This window comes from Mustela nigripes, chromosome 4, assembly GCF_022355385.1.
Source record: "Mustela nigripes isolate SB6536 chromosome 4, MUSNIG.SB6536, whole genome shotgun sequence".
In the NCBI taxonomy this organism is placed as follows: Eukaryota; Metazoa; Chordata; class Mammalia; order Carnivora; family Mustelidae; genus Mustela; species Mustela nigripes.
Genome location: NC_081560.1, coordinates 84,913,584 through 84,936,253, shown reverse-complemented (window position 1 = coordinate 84,936,253; position 22,670 = coordinate 84,913,584). Strand labels below are relative to the sequence as shown.

At 40.9% G+C, this 22,670-nt stretch overlaps 1 protein-coding gene across 7 annotated transcripts in view; it reads right to left on the bottom strand.

Annotated features, from left to right (window-relative positions):
- Nucleotides 1–14,247, bottom strand: part of GSAP (gamma-secretase activating protein) — an 83,597-nt gene extending 69,350 nt beyond the window's left edge. For 6 of the 7 annotated variants that reach the window (XR_009403859.1, XR_009403860.1, XM_059396976.1 and 3 more), the window contains exons 1-3: nt 14,053–14,240; nt 2,520–2,596; nt 1,330–1,386 (exon numbers count right to left, since the gene is read on the bottom strand). Coding sequence is in view for 5 of the 7 variants with exons in the window: in XM_059396976.1 (XP_059252959.1) it covers nt 1,330–1,386; nt 2,520–2,596; nt 14,053–14,161 (243 nt within the window). In the remaining 2 variants the exon portion in view is untranslated. Of the gene's footprint in view, nt 1–1,329; nt 1,387–2,519; nt 2,597–14,052 lie in introns of all 7 variants that reach the window. The other variant, XM_059396977.1, reaches the window with a different exon arrangement.
- Nucleotides 14,248–22,670: the final 8,423 nt, after the last annotated feature.

The following is a 22,670-nucleotide window of genomic DNA, read 5'->3' as shown; positions in this document are numbered from 1 at the left end:
CAGCTCAGGTCATGATCTCAAGGTCCTGGGATCGAGCCCCACATTGGGCTCTCTGCTCAGCAGTGAGTCTGCTTCCTCCTCTCTCTGCCTGCCTCTCTGCCTACTTGTGATCTCTCTCTCTCTCTGTCAAATAAATAAAATCTTAAAAAAAAAAAAAAGAAAAAAAAAGAGTCTTAGACCTCAGTAGAGACCAGGCTACGAGAAACAACATGTAGCAGGAGTATTAGGAAGGTAATAATACTTGCAGAGTTACAAAAGCACTGAGAACACACTAGAATCCTATGGCTAGAAGCTGATGAAAAATGTTGTCACAAAATGCTTGATTAGAAAAAGTGAACTTTGAGTGAAAAAGGAGGCTCTCAATTCATGTGAGACACATTTTGGTTTCCCTTGACTCTTACTCTGAGAGATTCTAATCTGCAAGTAAGAAGAATCATGAATGTATACACTTAACTTTTAGTGTTTTACTCTTTTCATTATAAAATGACAAAACATAGTCTCAGTGTTTAAAACATGCAAATACCACCAAATAAAAAAATCAAGCTCTTTGCTATGCTCCTCCATATGAACTCCCTTCCAAAAGGAAACATGCTTGCAATTGACTCTGTAGCCTTCCAGATCTTTTTAATATATATTTATGTTTTCTCATAAGTTTTTAAAAACATAAATGAAATGTATTATTCTGGCAATTTGTTTTGTTTTGTTTTCACATAACAGTATGTTTTGGAGAAACTTCTGTGCCAGTATGTGTTTACAGACTTCTTACTCCCTTACTGTAAGTTGTTTGTACATAGGCACAAAATGAATCCTTCACATTTGCACCAAGAATTAGATAAGACCTGTCTCATCAACCAATGTTCTATGTCTGTGGTGTGGGGAAAAATTAAGGAAAGGAGGCTGGGTTCTATACCTGGATCTTTAAGAAGAAAGAGAAGTGAAATTTAAAGAGAAACAGAACTCAGAGCCAGAGGTTATTATGAGACCCTAAACTTCTGGGAGCATGCAAATCTCAGGAAGTTACTGGACTTCCTACATTCCTACATTCCTACAGAATACTGGATAACTGATTTGAGCCAATTTGCTTAAGTCTCCAAGGACTAAGAAACTTCTGATGACGTTTTGGTCCAGAAGTCCTTGCACTTCATTTACTTATTAATTTTTAAAGATAATGGCACCAAGAGATGGTAAAAGAGAGAAAGAAGGCAAAGAAATAAAAACTAAATTTTCGAAAATGAAATGAGAATCTGTAAAAGGAAAAGGAGGCAGAAAGAAGAAAAAACTCTAAAAACAATAACTAATGAATAATCTATGATTTACAGTGATTTTTACCTCATTTTGTCTGGTTCGGCAGTCATACAATCCAAAGAAGACATTTCCCTTATCATCCTTTAAAAAATTAACCAGATATTTATTATATATCATTGTTAAGGAAGTTAGGATGTTACTCTTAAACCTGCAATAATTCAATCAATATTAGCAATAAGCACTCTAAAGGTAGCATGTCAGAAAGGGACTAAACATTTTTCAGCTAGTAATATGAGCCCAAAGAGTGAAATGGATTCAGAGCATACAGCTCTGTGAATCTGGGGGACACTGTCTAGGAGGTAGTAGAGCATGGCAAAGGAGCGAATGTTTTTGTACTTCCATTTATTTCTTCAAGAAAATATATAAGATAGAGATTGGGAGTGGCTAAAACAAGTCCACGATATTCCTGTAAATAAAACTTTTTAAATCATACCATTCTTTAAATGCAGCATACTTGTAGAAGACAGTTTAAACTAATTTTTTAAAAAGATTTTATTAATGTACACCCAACATGGGGCTCAAACTCACAACCCCAAGATCAAGAGTCTCACGCACCACTGACTGAGCCAGCCAGATGCCCCAACTTAAAATAACAATTGAGCAAATAAGTTAGTTAATAAATAAATACAGTATTACATCTGTGCAAAGCAAGCTGGCTACTGAAATTATTCTTTCATGTTTCCCTACCACAGTAATGTTACCGGTAAAGTTACATTTTTATTCCTTAGAACACTTAATATTGAAAACACTTTAAGCAATAATGCCTCAAAAGTCTGAGCATTCTTATGTCTAAAGAGATGATATTGAGTAATCCTATTTAATATGTTCTCAAAGATAAAATCTTACGTATTAATTAGGTTTAAATGTCTTTCACTTGGCATTTTTTCTCCCGCAAAATGGAACTGTCCATTTACTCAAAAAAATCTGAGCACCGAGTCTGAGTGTCAGACATTGTGCACAACTTTTATAAAAAAACAAACAAACAAAAAAATAAAAAAACAAGACATTCCATTAAGACTGAATTCCAATCACCTTATTTAATTTCACAAAATAAAAAATTTGCATTAAAGATCAAATGCCAACAATCTTATTCATTACTCCTCAGTAAGATATAGCATGAAATTCTATTTTAAAAAAGAACATAAATGGTTAAAATAGTAAATTCTACATTACATATATCTTACCACAACTAAAAAAAGAGAATATAGACATACCTTGTAGGTATAAATAATATTTTCATTTCTTTCAACATTTAGTATACGTAAGCTCTCATAATTATTTTCCAAAACACCTAAAATGATAAGAGAATAACAGCAAGTTAATATTTAACAGGGAATTTTTTTTTTTTTTTTTAAGAGAGCGAGCATACACATGAGCAGGGAGGAGGGGCAGAGGGTAAGGGAAAGAAAGAATCTCAAGCAGGCGCCACAGCCAGCATGGAGCCCAACCCAGGGCTCAACCTCATGAACCTGAGGTCATGACCTGAGCCAAAATCAAAAGTCAGATGCTTAATTGACTGAGCCACTCAGGAACCCCAACAGGGACTATTAAAAAAAAAAAAAAAAACATATCTAACAAGTAAAAGCCAAGTAAAAAGGAACACATACTGATGATTCCATTATACAGAGTTCTAAAATAGGCAAACTAATCTATTGTGTAAAAGGTCAGAATAGTTGTGACCTTTAGGGAAGAGGAGAGGACTAGTGATTGGGAGGTATGTATAGGGAGGCCTTCCAAGGAGCTGCTAATGCTGCATGTGTTGTATACTGATATTTATTTGGCAATAACTAAATGAGCTGTACACTCTTAACCTACATACTTTGCTGTGTATATCTTACACTTCAGTCAAGTATCTATTAGTTTTGCCACATGCATTTTGAAGCTATGTTGTCAGAGGCATAAGAACTGAGAATTGTTATTGCTTCCTGGTGGATTAACCTATCAGGTTAACTCAGGAGAACTGCCTGATGTCCCAGCAGTCGATTAAAGCAACAAGGTGAAAAAGCAAGTAACAGTCAAGCCTGTTATCCCTCGGCTGTGACAGTATAAGCAAGAGTCCATATCAGAGAAAGCACCAACTTCCCAGTTCACTTCTCCCCATGCAACGACATGCTAGTGGGGGGTCAGGTAGATCGGGGCGGAGAGGTGGGGAATCTCTCACTGCTGAACAAACGCCCTCAACAAAAGACTCCCACAGTGTTGTGGCCTCTGTGGCTCAGGGCAGGGAGAGGGAGAAATGCTAAGAGTGGAAAAGTACTGAGTGAAAGTGGAGAAAAAGATATCTTCAAGGTTCCCCTCCTTTTCCTACGGAGGTAGTATCAACAGAGGTACTTGAGGATGGTCTCTACTGATGGCTCCTGATATGAGGCCTCTGAAGGAAGGTTCCTGGGCTGAGGATACAGCTCTGGATATGAAGACATCCAGCCAGGGGGGTCTGAGTCTTAACTATAACTCCCTTCAGGAACTGCAGCTCACTGGCTAGGCACCAAGTCTGGTTTGGGGAGGGCAGCTTCCCCCGCAGGAGGCCTGCCACGTAAAGCTTTTGCAGTTGCTTAGGGTTGCACATAAAAAAATCACACATGCTTTTTAAACAGAAGCTGGACGAGTTAACCTTTTTATTTACTATAAAATTTCCTTTATCTTTAATATTTCTGATTTTACATTTACTTTACTATCAGTATAGCAACATCAGCTTTCTTTTGGTTAGCATTCATATAATTTTTTTCTATCCTTTTATTATTACTCTTCCTGTGTCCTTAAACCTAAGATATGTAGTCTTACAAGCAATATCCTTTAGAGTAGGTAGGTAGTCCACTTACATTTTTTTTAAAGATGTTATTTATTTGACAGACAGAGATTACAAGTAGGCAGAGAGGCAGTCAGAGAGAGGAGGAAGCAGGCTCCCCGCTGAGCAGAGAGCCCAATGTGGGGCTCGATCCCAGGATCCTGGGATCATGACCTGAGCTGAAGGCAGAGGCTTTAACCCACTGAGCCACCCAGGTGCCCAGTCCACTTACATTTAATCACCGATATTTGGGGTTTGGATCAATCACATTAAGTTTTCTTTTTTATGTGACTCAATTGTTTTAGTCTTTCCTTGCCTTCTGGCTGAATAAAAAAATCTACTATTTCATTCTCCTACTTATTATCAGTTATATATTCTTTTCTAGTCTTTCATTAGTCACCCCAAAGATTACAATACAAATCCTTGACTTGCTACATTTTCATATTATGTGATGCCAAGAAATGTGAAGGAACTGAAACTCTCATACACTGTTAAAAGGAATGTAAATTGGAAAACTCGTAGCTACTGAAGCTGAACATATATGCAGTGGAAATATACATGTATTTCAGCAAATGACACATGTAACTTCTGTAGCACTCTGATTCATCGTAGCCTGAACTGGAAATCCAAAATATTCATCAAGTAAAAAGAATGAATAAATTGTGGGATATCAAACAATGGACTATTGTACAACAATCATAATAAATAACTCGCTGTAACATACAATATAAATAATAGCCAAAAAAGCCCAGTTAGTTCCCCCCTCCTAAGAAAGGTATAAACTACATGATTTAATTTATGTGAAATGAATCTATGATGCTAGATGAATGATTGCTGGAAAGGAACATGAAGGGGAACTTTGCGGTTCTATTAATGTTCTCTTTCCCGCTCTGATTGCTAGTTACATGGATGTGTTTCACTTTGTGAAAATCAACCAAGCTGTGCATTTATGATTTGTGTACTTTTCTGTATGAAAGCCATACTTTAACTCAAAGAGAGAAAGATTCTTTACACAAAACATTTAACTTGAAAGTTAATTCACCATCATGTTTCAGCTAAAATTTTAGTATATTCCTCTCAATTCTATAATTCAAGGATTTAAACATTAGTAGATACAGCTTTGGTAATTATCATCAATTAGACAGAAATACATTTCCTCAGTTTCCTCAAAATCAAATTGCTTAAACTTGAGTCATTTTCCCTACACAGGAATAGTGTTTTAGATGTTAAAATATTATGTTAGGGGGGCCCGGGTGGCTCAGTCATGTGTTTGCCTTTGGCTCAGTTGATGATCCCAGGGTCCTGGGATCGAGCCCCTCAATGGGCTCCCTGCACAGCGAGAATCCTACTTCTCCCTTTCCCACACCCCCTGCTCATGTTCCCTCTCTTGCTGTCTCTCTTTTCATTAAATAATAAAATCTTTTAAAAAAATTTAAAAAATACTATATTGATTATGACAAGTTTCAATATTCAGACAAAACATATGCAAAGTATTCTACAACTCAGGGCAAATTTCAGTTTGTATTCTTGAATAAAAAAGAACAGAACAGCGGATGCCTGGGTGGCTCAGTCAGCTGAGCAAATGACTCTTGATTTCAACTCAGGTCATGATCTCAGGGTGGTAAGATCGAGCCCTGCATTAGGCTCCATGTTGCGTGAAACCTGCTTAAGATGTTCTCTTTCCCTCTTCTGCTGCCCCTCTCTCCCCCCAAAAAAGGAAAAAACAGGATAAAAAACAAGGATAATTGGTGACCTAGACCCTTGCACTGGAGTTGGGGGTGGGAAACATTTGAAAAGACAAAGAGCAGATTTTACAGAAAGTTAAAGAATCATCCTGACATCTTCCCCACCCCTCCCAGGAAGAAGCTGCCTGGGTCTTCCAGGGGTCAGGCAAAGGGAGTGGGGAAGTGCTGTTTTTGGTGTTTTGTTTTGTTTTGTTTTTTAATACAAAATACACTTTTTTTAAAAGATTTTATTTATTTGACAGAGAGAGATCACAAGTAGGCAGAGAGGCAGGCAGAGAGAGAGAGAGGAGGAAGCAGGCTCCCCACTGAGCAGAGAGCATGATGCGGGCTCAATCCCAGGACCCTGAGATCATGACCTGAGGCGAAGGCAGAGGCTTTAACCCACTGAGCCACCCAGGCACCCCAAAATACACTTTTAAATACACTTTAACGTACTTTAATACACATATACACTTTTCAGTGTTTATCGAGCTGTCAGACACACTTTCCACTAATGAAAAATAAGGATAATCACCTAGTCTCTTCGGAGAACAGTATGATTCAATAGCTTATTGCTAAATAGCACTGAACAATTTACAGATTTCTTTCTATCTCACCCATACCGTGTCAGGAATTAAAGGCCCACTGTACTAAGAGAACAATTGAGTTCCAGTGAGGTTCTGATACTTGTTCAATATCCTATCGAGAACATGGCACTGACTAATCTCAAGCCTAGAAAAAAACATGAGCAGAATGAACTAAGTTTTCTGTATCATGCTTACAATGGGACAAGGGATAATTACTGAAAAACCATCTAAGGTAGATTTTGTAGACATCCAAAGAGAATTTCAGGGAGTTACTTTTCATCCTGCACATGACTCAAAACTTCTGGAATGCAATGTGTCAATATTTTGAGGGTTATTTTTTTCTTTCAAGATTATAAGGATGCTGGTAGAGACCTCTCAAAAGTATACTTAAAAGGTTTCAGCTAAGATAAGAAACTCCTTTACAAGAAATCTTGCCAAGAAAATTCAATTTACTTGCACAAGCACATCTATTTTCAAAACACTAAACAATTAAGAGAAAAAAAATCCCGAAGTACAGTTTATAACAAATGATATATGCTTGTTCCATTAAACCAGTGGTTCTCAACTCTGGCTTTAGGTTAGAATGATTCGGAGAGATTTAAAAGTACACAGATGGGGACGCCTGGGTGGCTCAGTTGGTTAAGCGACTGCCTTTGGCTCAGGTCATGATCCCAGCATCCTGGGACTGAGTCCCAGGTCGGGCTCCTTGCTCGGCAGGGAGCCTGCTTCTCCCTGTGCCTCTGCCTGCCATTCTGCCTGTCTGTGCTCACTCTCTCTCCCTCTCTCTCTCTGACAAATAAATAAATAAAATCTTTAAAAAAAAAATGTGCACAGATGTCTGAGACCTACCCCAAATAACCTGATTTTACTAGCCTGGGTGGGGAGCCCAGTCTCTAAGGTGTGTGAGTGTCTTTTTTTTTTTTTTTTTTTTTATTCTCCATGTAATTGTAATGTGTAGCCAGGGTTGAGAACCACTGAACTACATATTCGTACAATCTGTTAAACAATATCCATTAGACAGCATAACTAGGACCAGGTTATAATGTAACCATGACAAAGTTGAAATAAATGATAAAATCCACTGGCGTGGATCTGTTAGGTAGTAATAACTGTAGTCTTAAAATTATCCTGTAATGAAGTGCTTGGTTCTCATCTCAAGAACATTTGAATTAGACAAATTTGGCAATGTTGGAAATCCAGAGACCAGTGTCTCACCACACGCTATTAACCCATCAGCCCTTCCTCCCCGGATTAGTTGCTCATGGTTTAGACACACCCTTCTGAAAGGAGTATTCAATAACCTCTTTGCTTATTCATTCTGACTCTTCTCCTAGTAGTTTATTGCTGGAAAGTCCAGAGGAGGAAGTTTAGCAATTCAAATGAGGAAATGTGGTTTAATTTTACAGTTCAGTGTCCTCAAAGCTCATGAAGAAAAAATGTAGATACTTGCATAAGTAAACCTATTAGAGAAAAGGAGAGTACCTCAATACTAAAGCTGCTGGCAAGTTATAGTTCATGTCAAATTAAAGCTGAAAAAAAAAATTAAAGCTGGTTGGTCATATAATCTTGTCCATTTCAAGCTCTTTGCTAAACACAAGTGATTTCACTTTATAGGAAGATGTTAGCCACATGTGTAAATTTTGTTCCCAACATCTTTGAGACAAAAATCAGATAAAAGTGTTTGTCTTCGAGTGACCATACTAGGAAGAGGCGGGGGGAGTCATCTCAGAGCCTGATACAAAAATTTGAATTGATTCCTTTTATATAGATTATGAGGTGCTAAAATATGATTCTACTTATGACAAGTCTATTCTGCAAATAATTCACATAAATCCTTGGCTCAACATGACCAGATATTATAATTCCTAAACTTAAAAACATCATTATGTGATTTATACCCATATTCTGAATAAAATGAAAAAAAGCAAGGATGGGGTGATTAGCTAAGCAACAAAAAGGCATGAGAATTAGAAAAGGAGACTAGGAAGGTAGGGGAAAGTGAAGGAGAGAATATTAACGATAAAAACAATCTGTCAAAACCAGAACTCTGGCCCCCAAAACCTGTCTGCGGGGTGGTGGGATGGGGTATACAGGAGGCAATAAGAAAATATTATTCTTAAATCAGTCACCTGATAAAATATATCACTTCTTTGGTAAAGACGAATGATTACAGTATCTGAAAGATGAATCAATCTGGTGTATCACAGGTCCAAGAGTAATCAGAGCAGACAAGAAAATACAGGCAAGAAAACCTACCTACATTCTTTCTGGTCTTAAACACATATGACATTTAAACCTTAGAAAATTTGCAGACTGCAGACTCTTTCTTAGTTTCTTGATATTGATACATGGCAGTAGAGAATTAAGCACTGGCTAAAAAATTAATACATAAAATCCATTGTGTTGCTATATAGCAGTAACAGCTAGAACATGTAATTTTTTAAGTATACCATTTATAGAAGCAACATAATATCACAACAATCTAAAGATAAGTCTAGCAAAAAGTGTTCAGGACTTTCATGAAGAAAATTCTAAGACTTAGAGTCATAAAGAGAAAAAAGAGAGTCATAAAGAGGATCTAGCTAAAAGTAAATTATACTTGGTTCACAGTTGTAAGACTTAATATTGTAAAGATGTCAATTCTCCCAAAGCTGATGTACAGATTCAATGCAACTCAAAATTCCAACAGACGTTTTGGTGAAATCTGATAGGCAGAATCCAAATACATATTTGAGGATGAAAGGGCATTGGATAGATGAGATAGTCCTGGGGACTGCAAAGGTGAGGAGGCTTACTCCATCAGTTTTAAGACTTATCATAAAGACAGTTATTAAAATGTCTTAAGTTGACAAAAGGAACAAAATTAAGAACCCAGGAAAGGGGACCCACACATATGTGGAAACTTGATATGTGACAGAAGTGGCTTTGCTGTCAATGAGAAGAAGTAGGTCTATTTGGTTACTGATATGAGAGCTAGTAATATAGAAACCCAATAGAATTTACAAAAGGAATTTTAACACATGTACGCTTATACATAACAATGAAGCAAAACCATTTACCCACCACCACGCTTAAAAACCAAACACTATGAAGACTCTTGAAGGCTCTTGTGGCCCCATCTGATTCCTACCTCATATCACATACAGAAACAAATACCAGATGGATTAAAAAACAAAATGGAAAGACCAAAACTTTTAGAAGTTAATTTAAAAATGTCTTCATGACCTCTAAATAGGAGAGGATTTCTTTAAAATATCCAAAAAAGCACAAACCAGAAAGTAAAAGACTCATAAATTAGACTACATTAAAATTAAACACCCTCCTTTATCAAAGGCACCACCACTACAAACTGGGGAAAAAAAAGGTTAGAAGAAATATTTGCAACACATACGATGTGATTAGAATCCAGAACAAAGAAACCTTAAAAGTCAATAAAAAAAAAAAAAACACAATAGAAAAATGGACAGGATGAACAGACATCTCGTAAAGGGAAACTTAAAAGGTCGATAAATATAGAAAGATGCTAAACCTCAGACCACAGTGAAATAACATTTAGACTCTCCAGTTCAACAAAAAAATTAAAGGTCTGGAAATATCAAGAGCTTGTGAGGATACAGAGTACAAAAACTTTTCTATACCACGAACGGGATTGTCAGTAAATACGAATGCCTTGGAAAACAATTTGGTAGTGCTCAGGAAAAGTGAACACGTGCACAGCCTGTGACTCAGCAACTCTAGCCAGACAACCATCCTGGAGAAACTTGGGCATGTGTGCCCTAGGAGACAGGCTTAAGAAAGTGAGCAAAACCGGGACACCTGGGTGGCTCAGTTGGTTAAGCCAGCTGCCTTCGGCTCAGGTCATGATCCCAGGACCCTGGGATCGAGTCTTGCATCGGGCTCCTTGCTCAGTGGGGAGCCTGCTTCTCTCTCTGCCTCTGCCTGCCACTCTTGCCTGCTTGGGTGTGCTCGCGCTCTCTCTGACAAATAAATAAATAAAATCTTAAAAGAAAAGAAAGTGATAAAACCCACCAACTGTAATAGCAACCCCCAGAAACTCCCCAAATGTCGCTACCAGAAAAAGATAAGCAAAGTTAGGAAGCACCCTGAGACTGGGGAGTATCCAGGATATTTACCAGGGAAGGTTCAGTGAAGTGGGATTAATACTTGGAGGAGGAAAGGGAAGGAGGAAGGTCCACGAAGCGGGAGAAGCTGAGCTACAGCAACGTCGGGTAACTTTGGAATCCCCCAGGAGAGAGGCTCTTACACTGAAATGGATTGTCAAAATTGTCCTGTGTTGAGTCAAAATGGCCAGGCCTTGATACCCCACCTCAGTCCCTAATTAAATGTGGGCCACGTGCAAAATGTCCTGACTCTGGATGAGAAAGTCCTCCGTAGATGGCAATCCCTGAAGGGGCCAACATCTGAAGCTTATCTTCCTCACAGCACTTGGGACAAGCTCTTCCTTGAAAGGAAGATCTAGGCGTGCCTGGGTGGCTCAGTCGTTAGGCATCTGCCTTCAGCTCAGGTCACGATCCCAGCATCCTGGGATCGAGCCTCATATCTGGCTCCCTGCTCCGAAGAAAGCCTGCTTCTCCCTCTCCCACTTCCCCTGCTTGTGTTCCTTCTCTCACTGTCTCAATCTCTCTCTCTCTGTCAAATAAATAAAATCTTTAAAAAAAAAAAGAAAAAGAAAGAAAAGAAAAGAAGATCTAAGCATGTCCACCACCATGTGTGATGTATTTCCACACTTTGGAATACGATACATCAGTGATGGTAAGTGACCTATAGCAGTCAATGTGGATACTGAAAAGAAAAAAAGCAAAAAAGAATGCATATAGTGTTCTTCCATTTAAAGTTCACAAACAAGCAAAATGAAATGATACTTTGCATAGGGGGCTATACATACAGGTTAAAACTACAAAGAAGATAAAAATGCAAATGGTTGTTACCACTAGGAGAGGATAGAGAATTAGGATCAGATCCGGAAACACAAGAGCCTTCAAAAGTCTTGATAATCGCTCTTTTTTTTAAATAGATTTATTTGAGAGTGAGAGAGTATGTATGCACGAGTGGAGAGAGGGGCAGAGGGAAAGAGCTCAATGAGACTCTGCACTGAGTATGAAGCCCAACGGGAGGCTTGGTATCAGGGCCCTGAGATCATGACTTGAGCTAAAATCAAGAGTCAGACACTCAACCGACTGAGCCACCCAGGTGCCCCTGATATTGTTCTATTTTTTAAAGTGAGTGTGTGGTTTTGTTTTTTGTTATTTATAGGATACGTGTGTTAAAATATTCTTTGGTGTAATTGTTTTAGTCTTTAAAAGAAATACTTTTTCCACTTATTTCAAGAGAGATTATTTTCCAAAAGTTCAACCCAGAACCAGGAGCATTATGTAGTAACCAAATCTGGTCTCCTTACTCTTTAACCCCTAGTTGTCTAAAATATTATCCCACAGGCACTGAATATCCATGGCTAACTTAGCCTCACTCCCTGGTCATTTTGCCAGGAATATGTCATACTTAGTGAGTATTACTTTGCACCAATAAGAAATCTCCAATTGTATTTGTTGATGTAAAAATATTACGGCTTCAAATTGAGATAGCGTGTGTGCAGAGAGACATTTCAATGGTATAATTACTTATAATTTACATTTGAAAAGCTGAGACTTTGAAAGGAAAATAATTTGCCAAATGTATGGAGTAATAGCCATGCTAGAAATAAAATAGAATCCCAGATTCCCCTGCCAGTGCTCCCAATTAGAGAAGAGGAATTAACTGGGTTTTTTGGGGCTCCCTCCCACTGGTGATCATCGGGAGTTAACAATTCTCTTAGCATAACAGAGCTAATGATCTTGCCAAGGAGTTCTGCAAGGGCAAAATACTACCAGTATTAGAAAAAGCTGGTATTTCTAGTAGGTTTACCTTTTGAGGACCTAAGTTCACCTGTGGTTTAGTGGAATGTCAATATAAGTTTAGGTCTCTTCACAAAAAGGCACAGGAAAGCAAAAGGCTAGCTGGTTCACACACAGCTTTTTCAATCACAACACACATCGTGGAAACATTAGACTGTGGCATTTCATACTTCACCAGCTTTTCATTTGCAGACACCTGCCATTTAGCTCTAGGGTGTGAAAACTCAGGGAAAGGACTACTCTGTGGTGGACAGGAGGCATGGAGCTGCCTATTGTATTTTAAAAAGTTAAACCTTCAAGACCTCATCAGGAGACTTCGATTTTTTCCCCCCAAAAAAGCAAAATTTTACTAATAAAATTGAACAGGCAGCAAACTCAAGCCTTGAGCTATACAAACGGGACTCCTTATTTGGAACTAATAACCAATAGCCAAGACAAAGTACCCTACACATAATTCGGCTAAAGCCACAGGATAGTGTGAAGGTATAAGGTAGGGAGAGAAAACTCTCATCACAGTTAAGGGGGAAGAAACTGTAGATATGAAGATAAGCCTTCTAAAAACACCCTCCAGCTGTCTACAGTGTTTAAGGAAAAACACACTGAAGTAGATAGCTCCTATGTACAAGGCAGGATCCAGGGTATGACAGCTTTGAAGCTAAATTTAAACCTTGAGGATGAATCATTATTTACAGCAAACTTCTTAAAAAGAAAAAAAAATGTGAGAAATCACAGAGTTCTCCTTTTTTAAAGTTTTGATTGATCAGTGCTGGAAAGTCTCAAAAGTCACTTTTGCCTTCCTCACCAAAACCAAAACAAAGGATTTTTGAGACGGATGAAAAGTAACGCCTCAACTGTGAAGGAAGTATTCTCATGGACCCTGAGGAAGCTGGACAGCAAACCTGACCATGGCTGTATCACACCCCTCTTTGTTAGCTGGCTCAGGTGCTGTTATGCTCTGGGTTAGTGGCGACGGGCTTGGTGCCTCTTTGGGAAACAGCAGGCTCCAGTTCACTGCTCACAGCCTGAAAGCAGACCCCTGCCCTCTGGCACTCACATCTGAAATGGCATGTCCCCTAAATCATGGACAGGGTTCACACAGAAGCATGTCACAAAAGTGAAGACAGACTGCGCAACTGTTAGGTATTTTTATGGTGGTTTTCTTCGTGGCCATCACTCATCTTTTCTCCTAACGCAACAACTTTCAGGAGCCCCCAGTCTTGGCAGAGCCCCTACAGGGCTGGCGAACCCTCCCCGGCAGCTGAGATGTGAATGAAGCATAGAGAAAACCCTGTCCTACTCTTTGCAGCCTTGGGCCAGAGGAAGGCGGTCTTGGCAGCTGCTCCTCCACGCCCTGCCCTGACGAGATGATGCTGAGGTACCACTAGGGTCCCCGGCCTTTCTGTTAAAGGTGGCTGGCTGGGCAACAAGTGAGCCAGAAGCTGGAGGACTCGCTAGAAGAAGCAGCGCAGTACAGCCACGACCATGCCCCGGGCCGCCCCTGACCTTCACCCAGAGGCCAGGGTGAGGGAGGCAAAGCCGCGACTCCAAACAGGGAAGAAGCTCACCCCTTCCGCACCAACCTTCACAGGTTGGCAGGGGCCGCGGGCGACCCCCGCCCCTCCGGTCGACGCCCCGACCTCGGCCCCGCCCGGGAGCCCCCGAGCTGAGAACGACTCAGACTCCACCCCCTCGCCGGCTCCCACCTGCCCCCACCCCGACCGGACGCGCGCCTCCAGCACCTGGGCCGCCGCCTCGGGCCCCGGGGGCCGCCGATGCCGCCCGCTGCGACCGCAGCCACGGGAGCACGTCCTTCCGCAGGTCGAAGTCGGAGACCAGACGGAGAGCCATCGCCCCGACGCGGCCACCGGGCGGCTCGGGCCCCGCGCCGCGGGCATTCCCGGCCCTCCGCGCGCCACCTCGCCCTGCTCCCCCGGCGCCCGCCCCTCCTTCCTCTCCCCCGCCTCCCCGCGCCCGCCGCTTTCGGTTCTGCTGCGGCCCGGCCCGGGGGAGCCCGGAGCGCCGCCTCCTCCAGGCCTGCTGCGGGCTGGGCACGCCGGGCTGGGGAGGGGGGAAGGCGGCGGCGGCGGCGGCGCAGAGCCCAGGACCCGAACCTTCCACGTGCGTCCTTCCGGCGGGGCAGTGGAAGAATCTGCTGTTCAGGGGCCGTGTAGATGTCGCTAAACCAATGGTTTCTAAACTATGCTGCACGTTAGATGTGGGCGCTAGGCTTACTTTTCTTCTTCTTTTTTAAATCTTCGGGTGTTTCCTCTGTGCAGCAAAGTTGGAAACCACTTGACAAGACAGAGGTATTTCAGCTAGTTCATCTGAGAAGGTTCTAGTTCATCGCAGGGGCAGAAGCCTGCAGCATTTTGGGCTATTGGACCCAGCTTCAGGGAGATGATATTTAATTAGCAGTATTTAGGTAGCAGCAGGGAGCAAGCATGTGAAGTCGGTTCTATTTTGAGAGATAGGTAGACATTGGAAAGGGTTAACAGTCTTGGCACAAACAGGTCCTCTGCCTGTTCAAGAGGTTCCCTTTTTACGAAGGAAATTGTTTAGGATTTTAGGAACTGACTTTTCGCTGCTCAGCTTTCTTTCCATTCCCATGCACGTACCTTCAGTAAGTTTAATGATTGTTGTGCCAGATTCAATCCATCCTGAACATCAACTACAGGTTATTACTCCCCCACAAGAAAAAGCTATCCTCCTGTCCCTATGCAGAAGACCAGCTGACTGCCCTAGTAAAGTGCCTACACTTTAACTGACCTTTACCCCCTTTGCACCTAGAACTTCAGCTCCAAACTGAGCTAACTTCCAGAAACCCTCTGATTCCACCTTCCTTTAAAAAAAGAAAAAAAAAAAAAAAAAAAAAAAAAGACCAGGTCCTTCCAATCTGAATTCACAAAGCCTTCCCACAGCTTCAGCTCACTGCAAACTTCCCAACCCTGAACTCCTAGAGAGATACTGCAAGTATGTTTCATCTGACAGTTATATACTGTCTGGAGACATGAATATTAAAGCCGAGTCTTGGCATATCCCTTTGTCCCTTTGCCTCCTACCAAGGGCACCTGACTCATTGAAGAATGAGTCAATACAGTAGTAGACTAAAGAAAGCCTTTTCACCTGTTCCTCAAAGTTAGTATCTGAAAAGCTGCCTGCGTTGCAATCATCTGGGAAGTTGTTTTTCAATGCAGACTCCTAGGCTCCGGTCTAGACCTGGGCAAGGCTGGGAAACGAACATTTTAGCCAGAGCGTCACATGTTTCTTAGGCTTGCTAGGGTTTGAAAGGTAAAAGAAACTACTGATCTTGCCTTAGAGACATGTTTCTCCAATTGAGATAGTAGATGATTTCAGGTGGAACTCCATTACTCACCACCCTTTACAGAGGAAAATCCTGTAAAGTGCATGAAGATTTAGCAGACATGTTTCATGAGGCCACTAATATTGCTGGTGCACAAAAAGGAGGAAGTCATGGGGAGTTACTACAACAAATGTTTCACATCAAATGAGGCTTGTTGAGGCTTCCCCCCCGCCCACAGTTAACCTCTATTTTTGCCAAGCAAGACTGATACAATCCTCATATATAGTCCTCATGAAGCCGTGATTATATAAAAATTCTCTTCAAAGTTAAGTAAAAAGGAATGTAGAGAACATAATGACCCAGAGAGCAGAAAGAGGAGGCCCAAACCATGAAGGCAGTATGTGAATGGCTGAGCTTTGGAGATCATTCGCTAAGGAAAAGACTGGTGAATGGTGACTTATAATTTGTGAAGGGTTATAGAAGAAGAGTGCTGATAGATTATCCTTGAATTCTAGAGAAGACAGGACTGCAGAAAGTCATAGCTTCTTTATTTAAAAAGCTCCATCCAAAAGATGGAGGTGTTAACTTGATTGTGGAGATGGTTTCACAATGTTTATCAAATCACATTGTACATGTTAAATATATATAATTTCACTAGCCATTTATATGTCAATGTTTATATATATATATATATATATATATATAAAATTTCACTTGCCATTTATTTGTCAATAAAGCTGGGAACAAGAAAAGAAAACTGCCTCACAGACTCAATTAAGCACTGGAACTGGCTTTGGGTAGAGAAGAAATTTTTCTGCTTCTTGGGGATTTTGTGTTTTTTATTTTTAAAGATTTTATTTATTTTTTATTTATTTGGTCAGAGAGAGAGTTTGAGAGAGAGAGATCACAAGCAAGGGGGTAGGGATAGAGGAAGAAGCAGGCTCTGCGCTGAGCAGAGAGACTGATGTGGGGCTCGATCCCAAGACCCTGAGCTCACGACCTGAGCCAAAGACAGGTGCTTAACTGACTGAGCTACCCAGAAGCCCTTCTTGGGAATTTTAGAGATAAACCATCGTCTTCCTTAAACTTGGAGCACAGCACAGTATTGGAGACTCAAAGATCTTATAATCAAGGCCTTTATTTGTAGAATGTAGAATCTGATGCTCAAAAAGGTGAAATGAGTGTCTGGTCTAAAGCAGTAAAGTTAGTTAAGCACAGAGCTGGGCTCTGAACAAGTCTGGTGGTTGTGTTCATTATGTCCACTGAACTGAATGAGAGTAATCTTACCTTACGGTCTGAGCATTTCTAGTTTCCTAAACAACATACCCTGACTTGGGTGGGATTCTGGGACGATTGTGAGAAACCATAGAGCTTAGATTATATAGACCATATGGTCTCCTCATGATAGCTTAGGCTCTTTGTAATTTCATCTTGAGTTTCAGAGTTGAAGGAAATGAAAATAAGTGGAAGTGTGGGTTGTGAATCACTTATAAATGAAAATAGTTTCTTGACGAGAGATGTTAAAATGAAAAGTTCTACTCCACTCTCCCAACCAAGACCAGAGGTTGCTAAGTAACTTGGAATTGAAGGAATTAGAAAATGGCCTATTTAACAAATTGAACCCAAAAGTCTAAAACTGCAAAGGACTAAAGATATGTGTTTGAAATCTGTATTCAGTGGAATAGTAAACGCGCTAAAAGAAGGTTTTCTTTTTTGTTGTTTTGTTTTAAAGATTTTATTTACTTAGCCTGAGAGAAAAACAGTGGGAGGCAGAGGGAGAAGCAGGTAAAGGGAGAAGCAGATTCCCTGCTGAGCAAGGAGCCCAATGTGGGACTTGATCCCAGGACCCTGGGATCATGACCTGAGCCGAAGAAGGAAGACCCTTAACCAACTGAGCCACCCAGGCATCCCTAAAAGAATGTTTTCATTAATAAACTCATATGTGTTGAAATTAAGTAAAAGTATATAAACTAAAAACCAAATCTTGCATAAGGCTAATCCTCTGTGAGCACAGTGAGAATTTTTTCATGAAAGTTAATAGAAGTTACCAGAATACCCATTAGAATCTAAATGGAAGTAAGTTTCCTCTGCATGTCACAAGAAATAATCAATGAAGTTTTGCAGCTAAGATGCTACAGCACTTGCAATAAGGTGACTTCATATGTAGATATTCAGAAGGCTGCCTCCCTATTTAATTTTTTTTTTAAGATTTTATTTATTTATTTGAGAGAGAGTGAGTGGGAGGGAGAGGGAGAGAAAATCTGAAGCGGACTCTGCACTGAGCACAGAGCCCAACGTGGGGCTCGATCCCACCACCTCAAGCTCACGACCTTGAGCTCATGACCTGAGCTGAAACCAAGAGTCAGATGCTTAATCGACTGCGTCATCCAGGTCCCCTTTAGAAAAAAATTTTTTTTTAATTTATTTGACAGAGCGAGAGAGCACACCAGACAGAACAGCAGAGGGAGAGGGAGAAGCAGGCTCCCTACTGTGCAGGGAGCCTGATGCGATGTGGGGTTCAATCCCAGGACCCTGAGATCATGACCTGAGCTGAAGACAGTTGCTCAACCAACTGAGCCACCCAGGCACCCCTAGAAATTTATCTTTAATAGAAATGTTTAAACATATTTAAGTAAATAATTTTTTTTCAAATTTTATTTATTTGACAGATAGAGATCACAAGTAGGCAGAGAGGCAGGCAGAGAGAGAGAGAGAGAGAGGAGGAAGCAGGCTCCCCACAGAGCAGAGAGCCCGATGCAGGGCTCGATCCCAGGATCATGACCTGAGCCAAAGGCAGAGGCTTTAACCCACTGAGACACCCAGGCGCCCCAACATATTTAAGTAAATAAATTTTTAATGTGGTGGTTATTTGCCTCCCTCAAATCCATTTGCCCCCAGTCAGGTGGTAACATTTCCTCTGGCCAATGATTGATTTAGGAATGGGCATGTGCATGGGTCAGGATTAAGTTCACCAGAGGTTAATGAAAACCCAAATTAAAAGGGAATTAAACAGGGGTGCCTGGGTGGCTCAGTGGGTTAAAACCTCTGCCTTCAGCTCAGGTCATGATTTCAGGGTCCTGGGATCAAGCCCCCCATCAGGAATCTCTGCTCAGTGGGGAGCCTGCTTCTCCATCTCTCTCTGCCTGCCTCTCTGCCTACTTGTGATGTCTCTGTCAAATAAATAAATAAAATCTTTTAAAAAGTGGGGGGGGGGACGCCTGGGTGGCTCAGTTGGTTAAGCAGCTGCCTTCGGCTCGGGTCATGATCCCAGGGTCTTGGGATCGAGTCCCACATCGGGCTCCTTGCTCCGTGGGGAGCCTGCTTCTCCCTCTGCCTCTGCCTGCCTCTTTATCTGCCTGTGCTCGCTCGCTCTCTCTCCCTCTGTTTCTGACAAATAAATAAATAAAATCTTAAAAATAAATAAATAAAAATTAAAAAGGGGGGGGGTATTAAACACAAGCTTCTCCTATGTAACTGGAGGTGGGCAGTCCATTACTCGTAATGGAAGTCCCTAAAGTCATCAAGGACCCGGGCTTCTTCCAGCTTTTTGTTCCACCAGCCCTTTGAGTACATCCTTATCCTCAGGATCCAAGGTGACCATGAAATCTTCAACCGTTTTGTTTGCTTTCCAGAAATGAGAATGGAAGAACAGTAGAAGAGGCTGCTTCCTCCCTTTTATGGATACTCTCCGTTCTACATAATATTTTTACTTATATTTAATTGACTAGAACCTAGTCATATGGCTGAATATAGATGCCAGGGAAGCAAGGAAATACAGTTTTTTAGCTGGCTAGCCATATGTCCAGATAAAATCAGAACAATATTACTAAAGAAAGAGAAGAGAAGGGATATTCAGAAGTAACTCGAGGTCTCTGTCATGAGCCTGAAACCTAATGCAAGGCATCCTGGGGCTGTAAGGAAGCCTCAGCTATGTTTCTTTCTGGGAAAGATTGATCTATTCCTCAAAAAAGGAGACATGGGGAAAAAAAAAAAAAAAAGACCTTTTTCAGCTTTTACATATTTGAAGGGCTGGACATGCTTCCGGGAACTTCACCAGTCTTACTACCCCAGTCTGAAGATGGAATGGAGTCCACAGATGGACCTGCAGAGAACTGCAGAGAAAGGGAGCCCTGTTCTGTCATTCTTGGCACCAGCCCTACCTTTAGTCTTAAAGATAAAGACTTTCTACTGTTTAACAAGATCACGTCAGGTTTTATTTTACTTGCAGCCAAGGGGCTCAATTTTAAAGGACAATCATTTCAAATTTTTGGTAGCTTCCGCGAAAGAGTTCTATGATCATAACACGTTTTCATTTATTTTTAATTCATTAATTTTCTTTAAAGGTTTTATTTATTTATTTGACAGAGAGAGAGAGAGCACAAGGAGAGGGAGCAGCAGGCAGAGGGAGAAACAGGCTGCCTGCTGAGCAAGGAGCCCAATGTGGGACTCGATCCCAGAACCCTAAGATCGTGAGCTGAGCCAAAGGGAGATGTTTAACTGACTGAGCCACCCAGGCATCCCAACAAGTTATTTTAACATTTATTAGGATACAGTGTTCTATGGTTTTGTATTGTTCTTATTAACATAAATGAAATAACATTGAGGGGCTTGGAGGGGAAAAAAGCCCAGATAAGCAAAAAGAGCTCCAGAGCCCTAATAACTTAAGAACCTCTGGATCCGATCACTCTTAAAACTCATTCTATCAGCACACTTTTCGGTTACATGAGCCCATAGATTTCCTTTCTTATGTAAGCCAGTTTGAATACGATTTTCAGTTACTTCAGCTAACTGTACCCCAAATCAAGGATTCTCAAACTTCAATAAGCATACACATCACCAATCTTGGGTTTTTTTTTTTTTTTTTAAGGTTTTATTTATTTGTCAAAGAGAGAGAGAGAGTACATACACAAGCAGGCAGAGTGGTAGGCAGAGGCAGCAAGAGAAGCAGGCTCCCCACCAAGCAAGGAGCCCCATGCAGGACTTGATCCCAGGACCCTGGACCATGACCCGAGCTGAAGGCAACGGCTTAACCAACGGCTTAACCACCCAGGCATCCCTGATCTTGTTAAACTGTAGATTCTGATTCAGCAGCCTGGGATCTACATGGTAAGAAGCTTCCAGATGCTGCTGCCACTCTTGGTCCATGGAGGACAGACACCATGACTGCCAAGCTCTGCTAGTTATTGCAAGTATCTTCTCACCCATGTAATCCTACTTGAGTTTCACCCCCAAAGACAGCCAGGTGAGGACAGGCTGGGATGGGCTAAATCTGGAGATGCCCCAGATACCCCAGAGTCTGGAGAGAAGTCCAACATGGGGGTGAGTACGGATTCCATAAGTAGGAACCAGGCCGTGAACCACCAGTTCTAGCAGCAGACCACAGAAAATCAGAAACTGAGGGGAGGGGGCATTTTAGAAAAAGGAAAAGGCTGGTAGCCCAGGACTTCTAGAAAGCAGAGACTGGCAAAACTTACCGTGCCGGCTCTTTATAGGAGAGATACAAGCACGAGGTAAGCAAGAGATGAAGCAAGGCAGTGAATCAGTCTGCATTTTAATACAATTCCTGGATGATTCACGTGCTGATTAAAGTTTGAGAAGTACTGTTCTAGCTACCATATGCTTTATTTTAATTAATTAATATCATTATCATTATTATTATTATTATTATTTTGGTGGACAGGCAAGCGATATTACTGAGCAATAGCAAAGTGATAGTACAAAGCTCCAGAGGAGGGAGGGGACCTGAGAGTGTTGCCTCACCCTATGCTTTAAGAAAGAATTGTTTTCTTTCTTTTTCTGTTTCTTTGTGACGGAGTTCATGAGTTTCAAGGCTGTTCTGGTTGGCTGCAGAGTAGAAGCCTCCCTCCAAGGTGCAGGAGTAAGAGGAGTCCTCCGAAATAACCCACTCTGTTCACATCACAACTAATACAATAAATGGGCATCTGAAGGCAAGACCTTCTTTACCTGAGTCCACTCTTCTCAGTGTTTTACTTAATGCGACTCCAGTAATAGCATTAGAGATCTACACATTAGGAGATGGAAAAACATGACATCTTTCCAGAGAATTTTTAAAAAATATATAAGATGTTCAAGGTAGAAAATCCATATGTCCCCAAGTCCCCAATTCCAAATTCTGTTATGGTAAGAATGTTTTTATAGTCATTTTTTAGAATTTTTAAATTCTGTCCTAAAAATGAAAATGAAGCACACTAACATCCTACATACTTTCTTCATCTAAGAAAGGAATCATACTTAGATTTGGTTAAAAATAGAAGATATAGTCCCATTTCTTACCAGTTACGAATGGAATTCTAAAGACTGTCTCAACTGTTAATAGTTATCTCTGAGAAATGTAACTTCACCAAATTTTTTTAAAACCTTTAATTTTTTTATTTTGAAAATGGCATTAGTTAAAAATATATTTATATCTTCACACTGATTTTGATAATAAAATTATTGGTCAAGGGCGCCTGAGTGGCTCAGTGGGTTACGTCGCTGCCTTCAGCTCAGGTCATGATATCAGGGTCCTGGGATCAAGTCCTGCATCGGACTCTCTGCTCAGCGGGGAGCTTGCTTCCCTCTCTCTCTGCCTGCCTCTCTGTCTACTTGTGATCTCTCTCTGTCAAATAAATAAATAAAATCTTTTAAAAAAAAATCATTGGATAAGCTATAAGGGACCATGTTCCTGACAATTTGTGCGCATTTTTGCCTTGTGTAGTTGTGGAGATGACTGAATGCCAAGGGACATGGTAGGTTGTCTATATATGTTTTCATAGAGACCTGACACTGTGTTTGTCAGTGATGGATAGAATAACTGTTTCAATCTGCTTACTTATTTGCAATATTAGTATGAGAGCACGCTCCCCACAATTGTTGAAAAGAAAACTGACATAAATATTTTAAAGCAATGTCCTAAAGAACAATAGCCTTATGATTTGCAGAGGAATATAGGACTGACATTTAACAAGATGTACTAGACAATGGTCTGAATGCATTCGAAAGGAATTACACCTGAGTTAATCATGGACTACAGAAGTATTGGGGTGAAAGAATCAG